This window comes from Pogoniulus pusillus, chromosome 16 (genome assembly GCF_015220805.1).
Source record: "Pogoniulus pusillus isolate bPogPus1 chromosome 16, bPogPus1.pri, whole genome shotgun sequence".
Lineage (NCBI taxonomy): Eukaryota > Metazoa > Chordata > Aves > Piciformes > Lybiidae > Pogoniulus > Pogoniulus pusillus.
Window position 1 is genome coordinate 14,649,127 of NC_087279.1, and position 21,899 is coordinate 14,671,025.

Sequence of the window (21,899 nt, forward strand, 5' to 3'; positions counted from 1 at the left end):
ACCTTATATACCTTTTATTTATTATTAAACTTTTCTTCTTTTAACTTCCAAATTGCAGTGAGATTATTTATTTGGGTCTGCATACCTTTTCTCTCTCTCTCCATCTAGTTCCTTTTCTTTTGGGAAAGAAGGGGGAAGAGGCAAGGGCATCCTATAAATTGTTACTGATTCTATCAACTATATTTGAGTCTTTGGGAAATTTAAATTAGAACCAAGAAAATTAGCAAGTGGTTAGCTCTCTCCTTGTGCAGAGTAGTTCCTTACTTGTCTAAATTAACACTGATAAACTTCATTTAAGCTGCAGTAACCTAACGATTAGGGTCTACGATCTTTTATGTATTCATTAGTTTATGCAGTCAGTTAAGCATAAGAAGTATGTCAACATGAATGTTGTAATAACATACTAACAAATCCTTCATGTTTCAGCATTTCAGGGAACACCTTGACAAACTCTTTGCAAAAGGAATTGGAATGCTGGACATTGCTTTAAATGAAGCTTTCAACATGCTCAATGAAGTAAGTTAATGGGTTTTAGATTTATACTGCTGCTGCCTTTCTTGCTATGTAGCAATTACTGTCAATTTTAAGATAATAAATTAGAACTCACTAAAAATGTGATGATAGTATAATGTTATCTATAGAACAAGAACGCTATATAATCTATATGTGGTGAAAGACATAAACAAATTTACATTCACATGGTTGCCCAGAAAATGTGGAACTAATTCCTTCATGTGATGCATGCTGAAAAGGACAATAGTGAAATCTGAATGGATTTTGCAGAGGATTTATTGAGAATCTCATTATGGACAATGAATATGGTCTTAGGAAACAAACAGCAACTAGCCTCAACACAAGATATTCTATATTAATCTCCCAAACCTGTGTGAACTGATCATAAAGAACTAAGATTGGACTTTTTTGTTTTGAAATCTTTAAGGCAACTGAAGTTATAATGATGAATGTGGCATAAAAATCTCCTTAGATACATGGATAGTTTCGAGAATAAATGGAACTGATGTCCCATGTGCTGAACAATGCCTATGACCAAGTGATCATGCTATGTGTATGTTCAAATCTATTCAAGATGAAGTAATAACTGTTTCTGATTATAAGAACTTCAAGCTTTTTTGCATATATGCTTTCAGAACTGACAGCATAATTATTTATCAATTATATATAGGTGTATTACCAAAGTCCCTGGGAGCTTCTATTAAGCAGCCTAGGCCAGAAAAGAGTTATTTTATCTCTCCTTAAAAGAGTAGAAATAAATGTTTTCAACTTTGTCTACAGGATGTGACCCTTATTTGCCAGAAACTTACAGGATATCTATGGATGTGCTGCCTATACAATAAAATAAAATGAGAGGGGGGTGAGGAAAGGAGAAGGAAAAGAAAAAAGGAAAGGAAAAAAAGAGAAAACACTGTTTTGCACAAATAGTCTATTAAGATTCTGTTTGGAATGGTTCAGGGGTTACACTAATTAAACTCAGTTAATTTTACCTTACAATTACCTTTCAGCAGTTGCCTAGATTGTTAAGACTTGTTGATACTGATGTCTTCAAGAAGCATGTTTTAAAATCCACTTCCAAATTCTTTCCAATCATCAATGTATGCAAGGTTCATTATAAAGTGTGAGAGTGTAGAAGTGCTTGGTACAGTAGTTAGGCACACACTATGTCATGTGACAACTGCAATTATCTCTTTTGGTGACAAATGCAGTCTTTGCAGTGATTACCTTTAAAAAAAAATCATAGCCAATTAAATAAAATTCTGTGACATTTCAAAGACTGCTAATCACAACCAAATGCTGTAGATGTCAGGATGCTTTGAAATTGTTGCTGCTAACTGATGAATCACTGAGTTAATTGTAGTTCATCATAAGGCCCTTGTCATTGTTATTATTATGGAAAACACTTTCATCACTCTTGCTATTCAATATAATTAAAGTTCTAGACAAATATGAGAAGATATTACTCATCAAAGCATTTGAATTTAATATCATTCTTCAAAATATTCTAACAGATAACAACACAGAATAATGCAGATGCACACAGAACGATGTTTTAAAATATATGAAGGCATTCCCCCTTTGTTAATTTCCCTTTTAACATACACTGTCTCTTTCAAAATGGGTTGTCCATATTAAGACCATATCTCTTGACAAAGTAACTTCATCTTTATGAGAAAATACTGCATCTAAAATCATAGTAATCAAGGTAGCCCACTTAAATAATTCTAGTTCTGCTTAAGCTTGGAAAAAAAGTCATGACTGAAGAATTTTAAGGATAGACTTGCCTTGCAGGTATCACAGGTAAGATTTTCACACAGGCAGTGACCAGAATATAGCTAACTCTGTAAACTCACACTAGTTTGCTGAAGTTTGTTTGATCTAAAGGAAACTGATCTGGAAGACAGCTGCAGGTGATAGAAATTATTTACAAAGTACTTTTGTGGATGTGATTACTCAAATACAGAAATATGAAGGCAGAATAAAAGAGGACATAGCTCTGCTAGAACCTACCATGCACTTCCTTTTTTACTGCAGACATGTCTACAAATATGATAGTTTTAGCAGTTAGGTTTTCTAGGGGGAAAAAATAGTCTTAAGAAGAACAATGTAAGGGCACTGGACTGTAGAAACCTTAAAGACAGAGCAGTTGCTAGCCCAAATCAAGCCAGAATACTTGTAATAAGTTTTTGAATGCATAAGTGAAATCCCTGAAAGGTAATTCACTTCTAAATTTAAAAACTGCTCCTCAAATGGGACCACCCTTTTCTGGGTAATATTCATCACAGATAGGCGAGTGAGTTGGCACAAGGTTGTTATTGCTTGGCTCTTTGAGAAGCGAAGCAGGATGAGGTCTCATCTGACCATAAAGTTGGTAATGTACCTGCAAACTACACAGGAAGAGAACAAAAGGAGATAATTTATTATCATGTATTCGGATGTTAGCCCAGTCTATAAAGAGTTGTGTGTCTGCCCCATTTGTTTGAGCTTTTCACAGGTGTGGTCTTTTTTTGTATAAGCAGTTAAAACCCAAAGAATTTTCCAGCTTTGCACATTTTTGCTAAAAGTTGGATGTTTTAGTTAAGTTCCTTGACTATATAAAATAATAGACAAATAAGTCTATTCTGCAATAACTGTTAGTGGAGGTGCATGAATTCTAAATTAAGGCACCAACTCCACAATCAAGGAATCAAAGCTCGTGTTATGAATCAGTCCAATTTACTTGCTATTTGAAAAGGAGAAAATCCCATCTGTGGAACAAAGAAATTTTCTTTGCATGCTCCAAAGGATGTGTTGATTACTACCTAAGTACCTACGCTTGAGCACTGTTATTCAACAGCTTGAGTTAGTTATGTGTATTCATTCTGAGTAACAGAAGAGTCTAAGATTACATATATGCATAATAGATATAATGTGGTTTTAATTTGGCTCTCCTAGATAAGCATTTTATGGAAAATAACACATGGAATGTAATCCTGAGTGAATAAGAATGCATTATGAATAGTTGTAGGTCTCTCTGTCAATTGTGTGTCTTCTGTACTTTGCAGTAAAATCAGCAGTCGTTAATTTCTTCTTTTTACACAGCTTGTTCTTCTAAAGTTCTATTTAAATCAAAGCAAACCCTATGCAGATGCATCAACACATATAATTTATCTGAAACAAGGGAATACACTTTTATTTAGGGAAAGTGCTATATCTGTATCTGTTTCTTAATTTTTCAAGCTGATAAAATGAGGCTCTGTGAGGAATCCCAATTCTGTGATTGTTACACAACTGAAGTTGCAGTTCAGTAAGAACATAATATCTATGATACAGTGTTTTCAACCTGAGACTCTATTGTCTCCTAAGTACTCAAGAGATTTGACAAGATGCATGTTTTTCCAGTGAGATCCTATCCATCTTCATCTGACAGGAATGTGCTGTAATTAAATCATTATTTCCTTTCACAGTTCAATCACACTGGGCAAGGAAGTATTTGCAGCCAAGCCATAATGTTGATTACTGATGGAGCTGTGGACACATATGATACAATATTTGCAAAGTATAACTGGCCAGACAGAAAAGTAAGTATGTTATCACTTTTATGTGATGGAAAACTCAAAGCTTCATATCCAATGGAGAGTTCATCCCTACTGAAAAGTCACTAACAATTTTTGTAACAATCTAAAGTTTATTCTGGATAAATGAACATTTCCTTAATGACAAAAAATATGCTTATGTGATACTGCTTGAAGAGAGACATGGCCCTTTTACTCTAGTAATGGATAATAAGATATTAAGGAAATATTTCCCTCCAGGGTACATTTTTGACCATTATATAATGCTTCTCCTGTGAGACATCATTAAATTTGAAAAAAACTTTCTCCCAAAATACTCTTCAATAATTCAGTGCTTTTTGAAGCCAAAGAGCGGTCTGTGCTGTGGATAGTGAACTGTGTATGACTGGAGAAAGAGCAGGTTTAGTATTCAGTACTTTTAACGTCTTTAGTTGGCACTTAGTGAGATTTTATTAAAGCTGTATTTGGTTCTCTTGTTCTCTTTAAATAAATTTGCCCAGAACTAAATTACATTGTAATACCACATAGATGTTATACAGTAGTGCAGAAATGCCTGATGAGAAAGCTCTAGTAGGTGTTGTGTTTTCATGGGGAATCATTTCCTTCTATACTCTTATCTTCTGCTAAAGCATATTTTGGGTTTATTTCTGCAAGTATTTGTAGTTGGAGATACTTGCCATATTACACACAGTGTTACACAAACCTCACTGTTTGAAGTACCATTTGAGCAAGTTGATTGGTTGATGTGAGTCTGCTGCGTGGAAAAATGTGGCAGCTTTTGTCATGTCTCATTTATAAAACTACATTTGTTCTCTGTTCTTCCTTTCCTTGTTTACCTCAGCTAAACCTGATTATCAGCAGTCAGTGAGCAAGAGAAAATGGCAATTATTTTTATTTTTTTACTGATCATCTGAAATTATGTCAATTACTCTCATTTTGTGTAGTAAAAAATGACATGCCACTATTCTGGCTTCTGTTGTTTAAGAGGTTTCTTTTTCAGAAAATGCTGAGTAATAGCTAACTGCATTCTGAAGATCTATTTTTCTCTTCAGAGAAAAGATCCGTTTCTGTGCTTTGACCAGGACATGCCAGTTAGTGTGTCATCTTTAAAAGAATGCAAGGAGGCATTGGTATTTGTGCATGTTCTGAGAAGACCTGTAACACTTTTCATCTAAATAGATGTTAGTCTTTCTGTAATGGAAGGGATGAGGGAGTTCAATGTTTAATGCATGCATTAAGATGTAGAACTAGATGTTATGAAAGAAGTTCACTGAATGTCAGCATTTGTCCATTTTGGTATTTATTGTCCTTTGTTGGGACACATCTTATTGGTACTAGCAATATTGCTTAAATAGAACACAAATATTTATTTTTTACTCTCTGATGTACAAGAAGTAAATAGTTGATTGTCACATTTCAAGGACATACAAGTTGGAGAATATATGACCTTTGATTTTTGTCTCTCTACTTTTCTTTAGTGCTTTTCACTGACATTATTTCTTGTTGCTATTTACATATCTCCTGTGCTTTCTTATTCTGTGCTTGCTGCTGAAGGTGGGTGTGGATGCTTCTTCAAGGGCAAAGATTTTATTGTTTTTTTTCTGTTGATTCATTGGGTATTTGGAAAGTTGGGGTTTTATAAGAGAAGAAAAAGCTTCAAGGTGACCTTATGGTGGCCTTCCAGTATCTGAAGAGAACCTATAGGAAGACTGGGAAGGGACTGTTTACAAGGTCTTGTAATGACAGGACAAGGCATAATGGGTTTAAACTTAGAGAGGGGAGATTTAAACTACATGTTAGGAAGAAGTTCTTTACAGTGAGGGTGGTGAAACACTGGAACAGGTTTCCCAGGGTGGCTGTGGATGCTCCCTCCCTGGAGGTGTTCAAAGCCAGGTTGGATGAGGCCTTGAGCAGCAACCTGTTCCAGTGGGAAGTGTTCCTGCCTATGGCAGGGGGTTGGAACAGGATGATCCTTGAGGTCCCTTTGAACCTAGACCATTCTATGATTCTATAAAATGCATTTGTCTGTTGTAATTGCTGAATAATTCTGGAAACAGTTGCATACTTGAACTGTAGCTTCATTTCCAGAAGAATGTGCCTCTGATGTCTTGTATTTTCCTATACTGTGAAGTTGGTTCATCTCTTAAGAATGGGAAAAGACCATGGAGAACCTTTCTATTACACAAAATCAGAAAGGAAAGAACTTTATGAAACAGTTAGCTAAGTATTTTCACACACCTGTGTGCTATGTACCTTTCATGTGCAAATCAACAGCTGTATCTGAGACAATACTTAGCACTACTGTTGCAATAAGCAGGAGGACAGGTTTCCCATTGGGTATACTTCTGCAAAAGCCTAGCATGAAGAATCCTACCTTGTTTAGCAAGAATACAGTGTTTAGGGAGTAACTTAATACGCACTGCTCTACCCGACTCTTATAAAATATTTAATCTGTGTTGCAGCTTTCTAAACTGGTTATTAGAAAATATTGAGGAAAAAAATCAAGTCAGTTTTTCCTCTTTTCAGCATGAAAAGTTTAAGTATGAAAAATGTAACAGATTTCCATATGCATGCTTTAATGCATTAGAGCTTTGAGTGTTCATTGTTGGATTTACTGTTCTGGGAAGAAAGAATTATTGAAAATGCAATATCCTACATATTCGTAATGTCAAAAAAATTATGCATGCAATGCACTTCAAGATTCCTTGCTCTTTCATAACATCACCTTTATTCTTTCCAAACCTATATTTTAATATTTAGAAATCACATCTCTGAACTGCTTACTAGATTTTTTTTTCTTCACTCTTTTTGGTTCTCTATTCAGCTCTACATTGGCTTGCAGTCTTTTTTATCTTTTATGGTTTCCCTGCCATTTTGATAGTGTCTCGGACAATGATGGACAAAATAATAACTTTAATTGAGATAAACTCTTTTTTTTTTTTTTGTTTACCTCAATTATTCTGCCAGCAAAGTAAGTATTCAAGTTGTTTTATCTAATCTTAGGTATTAAGTATGTCATCATTAATCACAGCAGAAATGTCATGTTTTCTTATAGAAAGGAACAAATTCTTTGCATAACTGTAGTTGTAGTTGGGAAAGTGGGCAGGCAAAGAGATATGACTACAGGAAAAGATAGCCTTTCAAGTTTGGTCCCAGAAAATAGTGCTGCTAAATCTCTCAAATAACACAAACCTGCTTCAGCTGTATGGGAAAATTCCAGAGATTAACTCCTGGAAAAGTTCAGCAAGATGATCTTGTAAATGTTGAAGAAACACTATAGCACATCCCAAAATGAAATTATGAGACTGAAAGTATTATCAGAGCTTGAAGCACTGTCACACTTTCCGAAAGCCATTGTTGTCACTAATTGAAATTTAATAAACGTGGAACAGAAATCCTCTGATTAATAATATTTAATATACTTGGAAAATTTAAATCCAGTGACTGTTCTCAGTACATTGTGACACTAGATTGTTCAAATGCATGTGGAAGGACTCTAGAAGCCTAGTGACTCAGGAGCAGCTTCATGATATTTTTCTCCACTGGCTGAAATGACCAAGTGGATGCATATTTTTACAGCACAGGTCTTTTTCTCTCCTCCTTTACCCCTTTTATGTGGCTGTTGAGTTTTATCTTATGTAAAGCCCATCTCTTCATTCTTTTGGAGAAGCCAAACAGCTCCCATGATCATGATTCAGGTCAGAGACTAAAATTCCATTAAAATCAAGGGGAAATAGATAGATAGCTAAAGTAGTAAATATTTTGGATGTTTCTCTTTGGATACAGTCTTCTAATATTACTTTTTAATGTCGATTGATGCAGCACTCACAAGTGGCCAAAGACAATAGCATCTTTCTGAGCTGATGTGCCTTGTAACATCCAGAAAGGGAAGTTTTGCTCCCTTAGCTAGACAATTCTTTAATTAGTGATACTGTAATGCATGCAAATCTGGAAATTAAAGCAAAAGAATTACTGAATCAGTTGAACTATATCTTTCCCTTTGGGTTTGTCCTGAAAAGCATTTTCTTCCATAATTATCTGCAATAGCTGTATGCTGTGGTAGATATATGCAAGATTTGAAGCAATAATACCTAGGTATTTAGTAAAGTCAAAAGGAACCCAAAATCCCACCTAAAATATTGTCATTTTTCTAGCATCAAATCCAGCTAGGTGGACTATAAGTCTGTTCTGAATTTTCTGTCTATTCCTAAAAAGGAAGGATGAATATACTCTAGAATTGCTTATTTTGGTTTTACTTTGTGGGGGTTTTGGTGGGGTTTTGTTGCTTGCTTTGTGTGGTGATTGGTTGTTGGGGTTCTTTTGTTTGTTTGTTTGTTTTGTTTGTGTGGGTTTTTGTAATCTGATTTAAAAGTACCCCCATATTCAGTTACCTCACTTATTATTCTTCAGGCTTTTACCTACTGGGCAAGTAACAGAAAGCTTCATCTGTTTCTCACCTGTTACTCTGAAGGCTCTGGGGAGAGTTGATTTTATATGGGAGATAAATATTTCCTTTCTATCTATAAATCATTGTAGCAAGGCAGAGATTTAAGACATATTCTGTCAGTGCTAAGAATTCAAGTAGAGTGATTATGAAGAATAACTGCAACTTCATCTTTATTCTTACTGTTAATGGTTATGATGAAGGAAGACCTAAGAGCTAATGCTGCCTATATCTGAGCAGAACTGTTGAAAGTAGGTGATAAATTGTTCCATGACTTTTTATTGTTTATATATATTTTTGCTATTGCTTTATGAGAAAAAATTCACAGTCTGAAATGAATCTGGGTCTATACAAAATTCTTAAAGTTATCATTTAATTTCTATATTAGAACCTCAAAATACTCTAGATTTAGATTTCATTGGGTCTATACAAAATACTTAACATTATAATTTAATTTAGATATTAGAACCTTAAAATTTTCTAGATTTAGTTTTCATTTAGTAACAAAATACAATACTGTATTTCCAGGCAATAGTAATTAGTTGATAGCTCCTTATCTATTCAGGACTTGACAGGTTCAATACTTGGTCATTATTGGTGACTACTGATCACCAAAGACTTTTATTTTTTTCAATCCAATAATTTATATTAGAGATCTGTGAAAAAAATATTTAACTCAAATTATTCTTTAAAAAGTCTATCCAGTGGCTTTAAAGATGCCCAGCAATCTGTTGTTATCAACTGCTTTATATGAAATAAAACTCTGGGTATATATAGAATTCCTCAGTCATTTAGATTCTACCATAGACTGGTAAATAATGCTTTCCTTATCCTCCTCTACCAAAGGATGCTGAAAGCATGATGTTTCCTTTTCCTTTGTTTGAAAATTATCCTAGAGGCATACATGAAAGCAAGTGGATGCTGTGAAAACAGGCCACAAAACAATGGGTAAATGCATTGTGGTGTTGCACTGGGGACAAAAACCTCTTTTTCTTCATGTGTGCTGTGCCCAAAATTACATACCTTTCTGCAGATTTTTAACCAGGTCTTTGTAGCTTAGGAACCTGCTGATGTTGGCAACATGAACCATTAGTACAGCAAATTGAGTGTCTCGGGTACAATGTTGTCTGGATGTTATTAAATGGAATTTTTTGGGGGGTCTGAAATACTTTAGAGAAGGCTGTTATTACTGCTACAGAAACCATACACTTTATTGCTGCTCATCTGAAGAACAAAAGAACATCCAGACACTTCATAGGCCTTTCAAGCTATGACATAGGTTAATTATCTATCTTCTTAGGCATGCCTGCACACTATGATGAAAGATGGGGTATGAGATCAAACAGAAGTTCTCCATTTTGGGGACAGAGAAATACTAACACACTTCTGTGAGTTATTACTTTCCTGTCCCTTCTGCAATTTTTTATCTGGAAAAAAAAATTAAACATGATTATTTTCATATGCATTATTATTTCTCTCTCCCTTATAAGGAGAAAAGGAGGCAGGTTGGTTTCTGTTGCAATGAAGGCTTCTTGTGTTGTTTTTTTTTTCATTTTTTCCTTTTGATTAGAACTACCAGAATACTGCCTATGAATTGGACACTGATATTTTCACTTGTATTCTTTCTTATGACACTCAAAGTAGTTAAGAATTCTTTTCTAGGCCAATGTCAATTTAATTTGCCACGGAGAAACTTTTTCTGCAGTGCTTAAAACCAAAAAGTGGAGGGATGTTTTTTTTGTGAAGATAAGGGTAATTGAATCTTATCCTCAGGGTATGTGGGGATTGCTAGAGGAAGGATTACTGCTTCTCATATACAGAGTTACATGGTTGGCTAGAATTATAAAGCTAATGCTTTCTGAATGTTTTAAGAATTTTAGTTGGGATGGCCATTTATACACAATGTAAACTTATATCCAAAGTCCCATTACCCTGTTAATGTTTGTCATGTAAACAGAAATAGATACAAAAGTAAATTAACTGTGAGTTATACAGAGTACCTTATAAATAAAGGGCAGTGAAAATGAAGAATAATCCACAGTTTGGAATAGGTCGTTAGTCGTGAGTGTTAGTAGTTGCTTGTAAAAAAATAGTTATTTTTTGTGTAGTGTTTATAGATATAAAGAGTTCAAAAATCAGAATAAAATATCTGTATCTAAAATGTGCATAGATGGCTACTGGCAACGACTATTTGCATCTGGCATAAGCTCAATATCACTGACATATGTAGCTGGAAATCATTCTTAACAAGAATGACCAAAAATTGTAAGTAAATATCATAATAAGAACCTGATATCTTATGGATGAGCAATTGTGAGGCTTAACTAGGAAAATGAATCATTGCATCTAGTTTCTTTGCTAGTCCAATGAGGTATGGCAATTCCAGTAGCCTGTAAGTAATTCATAGGTATCTTGGGAAGCTATAGTATACACAAAGAATACTGAATAAATCTTTTCAGCCGTTTTCATCTGAGTACTGAACTACATTTCTGCCCAGATCTTATGATCCACTCTTCATTGCTGTATCATTTTTCCTTTAATGACATCTTCATATACTTCTACTTTATATAACTTTAACTGAATTAAAACAATCTATAGAGCGTTGTTTTGTTACATCCTGAGGTTTAAGTCAACTTCACTTGGATATTTACATTAAGTTGAGAACGTTGGTAAATTGCATGTTTAAATATCAAATCTCAGGAGATGTTTGGAAAGGGAATGTTACAAAGGGAGGAAGTTAAATGTTTGCTGTAGTATTCTCTTGCTGACATTCCATTACATACAGTAAATGGTATTTCTTGCCATATTGCTCTGAAAGGCTAAATTTTGCTGGTTTAGAAATATAACGTGTACTGTTTATATGAAATTATTATTCAGATATACCATTTCCCCAGAGTACCTCTGTTACCCTTCACAGTGTCTGGCCATAGAACAACCCCACAATACAGGCACAATTATCAAGACAGTCCATAAGATTCATTACATGCAGAGGATCATGTATGCATAGTTTAGTATTCATTTCAGCAAAGTGCTTACATATGTGAGTTGTTACATCTTTGCTAACCAAAGCAAGGAGTTCAGGCGTACATTAAAATGCTTTACTGAATTAAGAACTAAGCAACTTATCCAAACAATGTCATCTTTAGAACTCTGTTGTGGGTCTGCTGATTCTTTCTGAGTGATGGAGTAACTGTGTTAGTGATCCTGCATTTCACAGGATCCACATTTAGAACACACTGTTTGTCTCACCGTATTTATACCAACGTTTTCTCAACTGGCATAGCAACATTAACTACCTTCTGAGACTTCTGGAAAGCATGGCAGTCTCTGCAGGCTTAACTTTTGTGTTCTGCTCCTGTGTGCAGACATCTGCTGCAAAACTGATAAAAACCTATTCTTCCCTGGGAGGTTCTAAATGCCATCATCTCATAATCCTCCATACTACCCTTGCTCTGATTGTCTCTGCTAAACTGACAGAATGAGATTTGCACATCTGAATAAATATGTTCTGTTTCTATGGGATAACACTTGTGCACTGACTTCTGTTAAGATTTAATCTCAGTCACAGAGGTTTTCCCTTATGAGTTCTTGACACCTTTTTTGCTGGATTTGAGAACTGAAGCTGAGTTTAGTGCATTGTCACCAAAGAGAAGTCCTTATTCTGCCATCTTCTGTCATTAGATACTCATATCTTGAAAAAAACATGTAGGATTTTGAGTCATCTGGGACTCATTATTAAATAAGATGGTTTAAAATCTATTGTAGTGGTGAAATGTGTATCCCTATGGCTGCCATTTAGCATGTCAGTATGAAAATAGAAGCAGCTGTAAAGGTTTTGAAATTTGTGTTGCTTTGAGGTTCATGGAAGAGAACCTATGAGACTTGGAACAAGACATTTATAACAAGAGATATCAGAAGCATACTTTGTTTAATCCAATAATTTTGTGTATGTTTTAATGTATGTATATAAAGAAAGAGAAAGAAGACTACTGGATGGAAAACAGGAATGTGTGTTTTAGTTCTGGCTCTCCTGGACAGTTCCAGACAGAAGCCACTTAGGGTTCACTTTTGTGGCAAACTATATGTCTCACAAATTATACAGTGAACATCCACATCTCTTAAGCTTCAATAAGACAGGGAAATATTCAGTAACTTTTGTTAACATTATGATGTTCACTTCACCTTTATTATAAATGAATAGGAAGAGATTGTCTGTGTTTGAAGAAAAACCTTGCCACAAACACCCCCAGAAAGATTACTTTTCTCTGTCAAGAAGCCTAAAGGAAAATTTGGAAGCATACATGACTGGTGAAAACAGACCTATCTCCTAGGGAAGATTCCAGACATTCCTTTTAATAGGCCCAAAATATGATGGAATTGTGAAATACAGTAGTTATTCAAGAATATTCTGATGCATTATTCTGTTTTTAAGCCTCTGATGAAGGAGAATTTTTCAGGTTTTATGAATGCCCAGGGCAGTATCAATTACTGCCTCTCTCTGTGGTTTTTAGTTGCTTTAATATGTGCTGTAATATTAGTAAAACCACGATGAATGTTAACTAAGTATAAAGAGGTAGAATAATACTGGTCTTTCAGTTGGTCATTGATATTTCTCCCCTTGATCAGTCTGAATCTCTGACTCTTATTGAACAAATATGCCTTTTCAATGAATTAATATATATGCAGTATGTCAGGCAAAAAGCTGAGCAGTTCCTGTTCTTGTAGGCTTTTTCTTCTCCAAAATAATGCTGGGCGGTATGTTAACTGCAGCATCTCAGTCCAATGTGTCTCTTTTGAGGTCCTTACTCTTCTCACATCTTCCATTATCTCCCAGACTGAAAGTTACTGTTACAGTTGCCCTGCAGTAGGTGTGAATTTGTTTTCAATTGTTTTTACAGATGAACGGAAAAATCCCTAGGCAGTTCTTCTACTCTATTAACTTAATCTCCAAGAGTGAAATTAATTGAGTATACATTTATTAGTTTTGCTCTTACTGTGAAAAATAAATAGCTGAATTTTCTATAACATGAGAGTTCTTCTAAATACAGAAACATCTGTGGTAGAGATGGGTCAAACATTGTAAACATTTGTGTTGGATAAGTTTGCATCACATTCAGGGGGTGAATTTTCATCAAATATTCATGCTATTAAGTTTTATAGGCACAAAAATTCATGGAAGATTAATTTCACCCTGTGTGCAAAAATGGCTTATCTTTCTACTCATCTATTTCTTGTCACTTGTATTTGAAAAAAGAAGTCACTCATTGGTTTCCAATTTATGAGAGTACCCTCAGTGTAGCATTTTTGCACTTGCACTGCTGGCAGATTTGAGTGAAGACAACAGAGCATGGCTAGGGAGTATAAATAGTCTGGAATTCCCGTTGTTTTCTCCACAGAAATTTAAGCCTAGTCCTGTGGCTTGTATACTATTGGAGAGGCACAGTCAGCTCACCATTCAGAAATGAACTTTTTCTTTTTACTGAGACTGTGTTATTTTGCCCTCATTCCCACACTTGTGGTCCTAGAATCATAGAATGACTTAGATTGGAAGGGATCTCCAACCTCCCCACCATGGGCAGGGATGCCTCTCATCTACTCAGCTGCTCAAGACCTCATCCAACCTGGCCTTGGATACTTTCAGGGAGGAGGCAACCACAACCTCCCTGGGCAGCCTATTCTAGAGCACTCTTGTACTGAGTAACTTCTTTCTGAGGTCAAATCTAAACCTACTCCCCCTCAGCTTCAAAACTATTTTCTCTTGTCCTATCACTATGAAAAGTCCTTATGAAAAGGCTTATGAAAAGTCCTTCTCCAGCCTTTCTGTAGGAGCCTTTCAGGTATTGGAAGGCACCTATAAGGTGCGTCATCCCCATCCTGAGTGTGCTCTTCTCTAGGCTAGACAACTCTGGCTACCTCAGTCTAATCTCATAGCACAGATGTTCCTGCCCTTGAATGGGCTCTCTCCAACAGATCTGTGTCCTTCTTATGACAGAGACAAAAATCGGCACAGTATTCATGATGGATTTGTTCTGTGCAGTGTGGGGACCACAGGCAGAGACAGCAGCATGCCATTGTATACTAGGTAGAGATTAGTGGGGATCTGAAAATCACTCTTCATAGCTTTGATAGAGACTACTCAGCAGAGTTCAGAGTTCTCTCTCTGCTGGGTCTAATTTTTGGAAATCTAGTGTCCTACCTAGGTTTATGTTATGTTACCAGAAAATCTGTGCTCTTAGTCATTCTGTGCGTGGAAGTTTGACATGCGAGTAGCACACACTGCCTGAGGTTTGATCAGCCTAACATTAGTGTCCTGTTTCGCTCTTCTACAAGAATTTCTTTTGAAAATAATGTTAATCAAGACACCAGGAGGAGTTTCCTTCTCTGGCATCTACACAGGGGGAATATTTGCCAAGACAGAGGAAGCTGTTAGCTGCTTTGCGAATCAAGTTTTCTCTTTCTTAGCTAGAGGTACTTTATGATACCTTTTTTGTGTTATTCAGTACAAACTTGTCAAAACAGGAGTGTTGTGGAGGCAGGGAATTTGTGTGGCCGAGTCAGGGATTATAAGAATAGAATTATTTTCTTCTCCTGAAAACCCTGCCCCCAAACAATATACAGAACTAGTTTAGGTTTACTTACAAGCTCAATTCGATTGGGAAAAAATCTTCACAGGATGCTATGGGCAAATTTAGAAATTTAGGGAGTCAGGAAATGGAAAAGGCCAAGCTATAAACACAGCTTTACCCCACTATGAATCAGCCTGAGACGAGAATTAAGGGAACAGCAGGTTTTACAGAGGTGAGATAGGTATTTGATGATGATCCCTTTCTGGCTTTCTCTGCAGCTTAGCTGCCTTCTGACTCTGCAAGCAATATCCAGTAGTCTGGATCCACGTAGCAAAAGTCCAAGGTGGATAGAAAAAAATGCCAGACTCAGAAGTGTTTCAGTCACTTCTTCCACAAGTAGAATGATCATGGAACAATGCTGCCTCAGCAGTGGCAGGGGAGAGACAAACTATTAGCATCTTCCCAGCTCAGAATGGCAGCCAGGAAGTCAGCTGCTATATGGTCTGAGAGTAGCCAGGTCTGGGTGCTGCTGGCAGCTATCTCAAATGGACCCCAGGACTTGCCAAGCTTGCAAATTTGCACAGAACAGTGCAAAAGTGGGGATGACTGTCCAGAAGTAGGGGTGGTGCAAATGCAAGAGCCATGCAAAGAGGTAGGAGCCAACCAAAAGCAGGGATGGTCCAAAATGGGAAGTCTGTCACAGCAGGAACTCTGCCAAGGTGAGAACCTGTCCTAACAAGAGCTCAGTCAAGGCAGGAACTCTTTCAAGGTGGGAACATTGTGCCTTTTTCCTGTGCTCCATTTATGCTTTTCTAGACAGTGTCCATTTGCCATTTTGTACTGGGCATGGAGAATCCAGCCAACCACCAGCCCCATTCCAGCATGGGCTTCCACACGGGTCAGTACATGTGTGGAGAAAGGCACCTTTTGCTCTTCCCCCATTCAAACCCACAGAGACTGGGGAGAAGGAAGGAATTTGGAGTGCTCCAGAACAAGGAGTTATGTCCTGTTCCAAAACTATCTCTTTGACATACAGATTTCATAAACCCACAAGATCTATACAGCAAATGCAACTGTCCAGAACTTTGAAAAAAGGGTGACAGAACTTATTCCATAAAGAGTATGATGGGAGCTTACCACTATTACTTACTAATGATTTAAACAGTGATAGCAGTGTAATTCTGATAACTTTAGTAATATTGTTATTATATTTTGAATTATTAAAATAATCAAACCCAAATTTGTGCAAAATATTCAAACGTGTACCTAAACAGCACGAGAAAATGGTGAGCACAGAGATTTTAGCAGCCTATCTGATAATAGTGCATTATACTGATTGACTGAGTATGTTTTGACATCCAGCACCTCATTTTGAAACAAATTGTTTTATTTAGGCTGACCTAAATTCTCCTTAAAAGGTCATGTGTGGAAACTAGTGATGAGCCAAACATCTGAGGATACTTTTGTGGAACGTCATGTTTGTGCAATTTCAGCCAGAAAAATGCACTTGGCTCTGCATTTTAGTGCAGCAAGAGTGACATTTAATAAGCTCTTAGGTCAATATAATCAGTGGGGTTTTCCGTATCTTTGTGTACAATACTGAGTTGTATTCAAAGGTGAAATTCAACACAAAATCTTGGTGTTCTGCTCTCATTAACAATAAGAAATAATAAGCATAATTTCCAAAATCTTAGTCTGCATCATAATAAAATCTCCACATGCTTTCCCCAAGTTAGTAAACATGACTAGACTGAGGTCAGTCCATTTATGGTCACAGAACTGCAAGGATGTAGGGAATGTCTTCCAACCCCTTCACAGCCTTCTCAAAGGTTGCTCAGAATGGTGCCTCTTCTTGTGGGCAAGGAGATGATGGTCATTAATCCTTGCCAACCAGCCAGAACAAACTTCTCAGTTAACAAATACTGAACCTTTAAAGGAAATAGTAAGTTTCTTTCCTAAAAATGTGAATCCCTCTGTCAGTCTCCTCAAAGCATCTGGGGAACTCTGATAAGCGTTGCGAAGCTCTGCTCCAGAGAAACTTTTAGATCTGCTCTTCTGTGCCTGATAGTCACTTTCAGAACTACAAAGCATTACCTTAGAGACTGTTTAGCAGGGGTAGACAGGAACTTCTAGAAAACAAAAGAGAGGAATACAGCAGGCAAGTGCTCATACTGTGTAAATAACCACAACTGCTTTTGCTGAGGAGCAGGAGGAGGAAAAAAAAGTAGAACTTATCTCAGCCTGTAAGGGATGGTAACCTTGCCATTTTTAATGCATTTTAAAAGTTTTGTCTTGTTCTTTGATTTCTGTGAGGTTTTTTTTCTGATGTTTAATGGTGGAAGGTGTCGATGTAGTCTTGCTTGAACAATGTTTGTGTAGGGACAGGAAGAGGAAAATTGTAGATGAGCTTCACATTCTGGTGAGGTTAAATCTTTTGCAGCATTTCATGCAAGCCTGATATTATTTGCCCTATTTTATATGAATTCTGCACAAGAGTGGCACAACTGCTCTATCTCTAATTATACATGTTCATCATACTCCAAAATATCTGGGAAGGAGAGTAATTGATTATAAATTTTGGAGGAGTTTCATGGCAATCGTTCCTTCTCTGCTGCAAAGGGCATCAGAAAGCTGTGGCACTGAGCTGTCAATGCCATATTATTTGTCCGAGAATCATATGATGCAGTGTATCAGTGATAAAGGAGTATTATCTGTTAAGTCACTAGAAATGAACAAAGTTTTCAGAAGGAAAGTCAATATCGATTTCAGTGTCAAATGTTACTGTCTCCTCTGTTTTCTATATTAAGACAACTTTTTATAGACTACACCTTTAAGAGACAGTAAACTGTGAAAGACCATGCAGATTTGCAGAAAATAGTCTAGATAATTTTCCATTGTTTAGTGAGACATAGATGAGTAAGCACCTGGTTTAGTTTGCTGCTTTTTAAATGTCAGGATATTTAGTAGCCATAAGGGAATAGTAACATAAAGGAAGCCATATAGGTATGTTAAAAACACTACTAATAATTTTTCTTTTTCCTACTAATGTGTATGGATTTAGCCTTCCCAAAAGAAAGCAGCCCAACAAAACATGTGTCTTTTCCTCCTTTCTCCAGAGTGACTTATTAATGGGTTGTTGAGTGGTGTTCATTCCCACATTAATATTTTATCAAGTGCTAACAGCATTACAGTGTCTACAAGACCCAGAACTACTCACAGGGGCTGTGTCAGTACAAAGTGTACTGGCCCTCCGAGTCAGCCTGGATTATTACATCAGAACCATAGGCAAGATTACCAGGCCCCCAGAAGCAGATATCTTGTTATTTGTGTAATTAATTTTGCTGAGTTTTTTAAAGTAAAAACAGCTATGCAGGTTTAGTTGTCTGTATATGACTGCTTAGATTGTGATATATTTTCCACAAGGCAAATTTCTTTCAAAGCAAAACTTCTTGTAAGGAGCATTGTGCTTCAATAATTACAAAAGTAGGCAAGATCCATGATACAAATGAAAATGTAAGAAAATTTGGACTGTTTAACAAACTGTAAGGCTTAAAAAAAATCTAGAATGTTTTGAAAGCAGACAAGGAATTGTCTCCCTGCAGGCTAACTTGAGATTTAATCTTACTCTGTTCTATCAATCTGTATCACAGTGTCAACATGAATTAATCGGAATCTGAGAGATGGTGATATTTTAACATGTTAGCAATTCCATTGCACGTCACCTCTCTTCACTGTAGAACTTTCAGAAGAGTGAAAGGAACTATTTGATGTAAACATGTCATTGGCTAATCTGTTACATTTTTTTCCTACAACTGCTGCAGTCAGTGCTGCTTGCATGATTTTCTGTGACAGTACTGGCACAAGCTGTTAATAAATTAGGCCTATAGCCTCTTGATGGCAGTGTATTTCCTTCTTGAGTTCATAGGCCTTACAGAACATTTATGTCTCATTACAGCCAGTACAGCAGTTTATGCCCTAATAAATCAGAGGAGCTTTGCAGAGATGATCTTGACAGTAATGAATCTTTCTGTTGGCATTTCCACTTCACAGACACAAATAATGAAGCAAAACTGCCCCATCTGGCCACTCAGTAAGAGTCAAATCACAGCGGGAAGCTGTTTTCTCAAGCATGACAAAGGTCATTGTGTGCAGCAGGAGTGAGTGATGGCAGGTTGTGCTGTGAGTGACAGTGTAGAATGAAGCCATTTGTGAGCTTTTATCATTATAATTACATTTATTAGCTGTGCTGCCAAGGTTCTCTCCGCCCTTCTACCGAGCCTGTGTGCTCTTGCATCAAAGATTTCTGCAGATTATTTGGAGAGCTGTTGGTTAGTTATTGCATAGGAATTGATTTAATCAGCTCAACCAGCCGTTGAAGTAGTATTATTAAGGTCTTTCACTGTAATTAAAAAAAAATAAATCTGCACATTTACTGCCTTGGAAGAGCAAAACCTGGCAAAAGATGCTCTGCTGTAGTTACAAGCAAGTAGGGAAAATAGGTTCACTCTGCTTTAGGAGCATATGGCAGAAATATAGGATCTGTCATCTTGGATTGGCCAGTGGGCCCATCGAGCCTGCTGTCTGGCCTTTGGCAGTACGTGAGCAGGTGATCTTTCCACCTGTTCTAAGGTCTGATTTTGGTTTTATACTGTACATGCTAACCAAATCCTTCCAGGCAGAACTCAGACGCACACCAAATATCCTTACATATTTTTTTCCCAGAATCTTTTGCAGAGCAGCTTCCACATTCTGGATTTGTGCAGCTCTACGTTCAGCAGTATCACAGCATCTCTATTTTAAAGAATATTTCTTCTATTCTGATTTTTTTCCTGCTTGATGTCACTGTTGTGTCTGATTTCTTCCTTTTGTAAGGTAAAGTACTTTGTGCCGGCTCAGTCTGAGGTTTCTGTGTCAAATTGAAAAGAGCTTCTCTTGGGAAGTTCAGGGCTGCTTTAATTATTTTCTATCTGTTTCATGCCCACTTTCTTCCTTTAAGTAGTGTTCTAGCCCAGCAGAAAAGGTATGATAAGGAAAAGCTGTGACAATACAGAATACCTGGCTCAGTGACATTCCTATCAGTGCCACAAAGTGACATTGACTACATATCTCCCAAATCTCTCTCATGCTCTGCTTTGTGGTTTTGCACACAACATATTTTGGAAGTCATACATTCACTACTCTCCCTTGAGTTATTTATTCTTTTGAAATGCTGTAAGCAGAACTCTCAAAAGCCATCAGAGAAGAAAGCAAGTAAGTTATTAGTTTAATTTTACCAAGCTTTGTACTAATTCTTCTTTCACCTACCCTGGAAGTTTGCACTGTGAAGTACAGGTGTGTTTTACAGGCTCTATATTTAGGGATCACATATCCATCTCAGGAATGCAGGTATTGATTCTGTATCAACAAAACACAATGATTTTTTTTGAAGGGCAAAACCTAAAAACTCTTGTTTCCTGTTGATATTTTGCAAGTGTTATGACAGAAGGAGCAGTTTTGAGCAAGATGAAGTGTGGGAACGGTTAAAAGGAGCAGTAACTGGGGGTCTGACAGCAAAAGGGGATCAGAAGAACTGACAAGAATATGCACTTTAATACTCCCTCCACATACTCTTGCAGTCTATGTAATCCTGTGAAAAAATGCAAAGTTTTGCTGTAAAATACCAGAATGCTTTGAAATGTATGTGCATCACAGGAAGAGGGTGAGGGAGAGGAGACAGCTTTATTCTGGTTAGGTCAAAGTGTCTTGCTGGTACTAGGAAACCACTTGTGTGGTGTGGTGCAGAGGAAAGCAGTGATTCTCTGCAGGCGGCTGTGAGGAAAATCCAGTGTTTGGATAAGTGAAAAACCTACTAGCCAAACCATCTAGGTTTTGGATGTTTTTGTGGTCTTTTTTTGTCTGGTTTTGTTTGTTGTATTGTGTTTTTTCTTTTTCCCCTTTGATTGTTTTTGGGGTTTTGTTTGTTTGTTTTCCAGACAGGATCAGGCATATTGCTGTACTATGTTCCACTCTTTCACTGATAGTCATGGGCTGCCTCTGAAGCTTGAGAGAGAAGTGATAGAGTAGGAGCCATCCTTTCTATTGCAGTAAGTGACCAGCAGAAGCCCTGAATGTGACATTTTTTCCTGTGTTGGGGTATCACTCTTCCTGTTACCCCTAAAAAAAAATCCACTTTATCAAAGATGTTAATATCATATTTATATTCAAATTTACTCCAAATCAAAGCAATTTTTGGATGACAGAAGGAAAATTGAGCTGAAGTTTTCCTTTAGTAGCAGCATACACATTTTCTCTATATATACAAGTGGTGAAAAGCTTCAGGCAAATCCTAAGCCATTTCTATGCTTTTAGTGGTTTATTCTTTTCTTCCTTTCTTTCCATACATGAACACTGACAAGTTGAAAGATTATACCTTTCAAGTGCAGTCTTGACAGATAGTTGTCTGTGGGTTTTATTTTGTCCATTTTGTGATGGGAGTCACTACAGACTTTCACTGGCTTTGTGCCTTCATCTGTGAAATGCAGGGAAGGAAAAATATTTTACAGTTTTTGTGTCAGTTTTGATTGCTGATGTACAAGTTATCTTCCATACTGCAGTTCCCCTTCAATCTGCTATTTCTTGTATTCATGTCTCTTTATATGGTGAGAGGTAATATTCTGGCCTTTCTGAAATGTGTAGAATTGGTGGTGATTATTTTATCAGCTGTAAAATAAGCAGGTTATGAAATTTGTATGCAATTTCAGTTACCGTATTTCAGTTACAAAGTTGAAAGGAAGGGTCAATTACAGTAAGTAAAATTAGTATTGTGTCAATTCCCTTGGCTTA

At 36.7% G+C, this 21,899-nt stretch overlaps 1 protein-coding gene across 5 annotated transcripts in view; it reads left to right on the plus strand.

The window, feature by feature from the left end:
- Positions 1-21,899, plus strand: part of CACNA2D3 (calcium voltage-gated channel auxiliary subunit alpha2delta 3) — a 415,635-nt gene that overhangs the window by 209,767 nt on the left and 183,969 nt on the right. For all 5 annotated transcript variants that reach the window (XR_010305229.1, XM_064156686.1, XM_064156685.1 and 2 more), the window contains exons 10-11: positions 427-516; positions 3,960-4,073. Coding sequence is in view for 4 of the 5 variants with exons in the window: in XM_064156686.1 (XP_064012756.1) it covers positions 427-516; positions 3,960-4,073 (204 nt within the window). In the remaining variant the exon portion in view is untranslated. The remainder of the gene's footprint in view (positions 1-426; positions 517-3,959; positions 4,074-21,899) is intronic.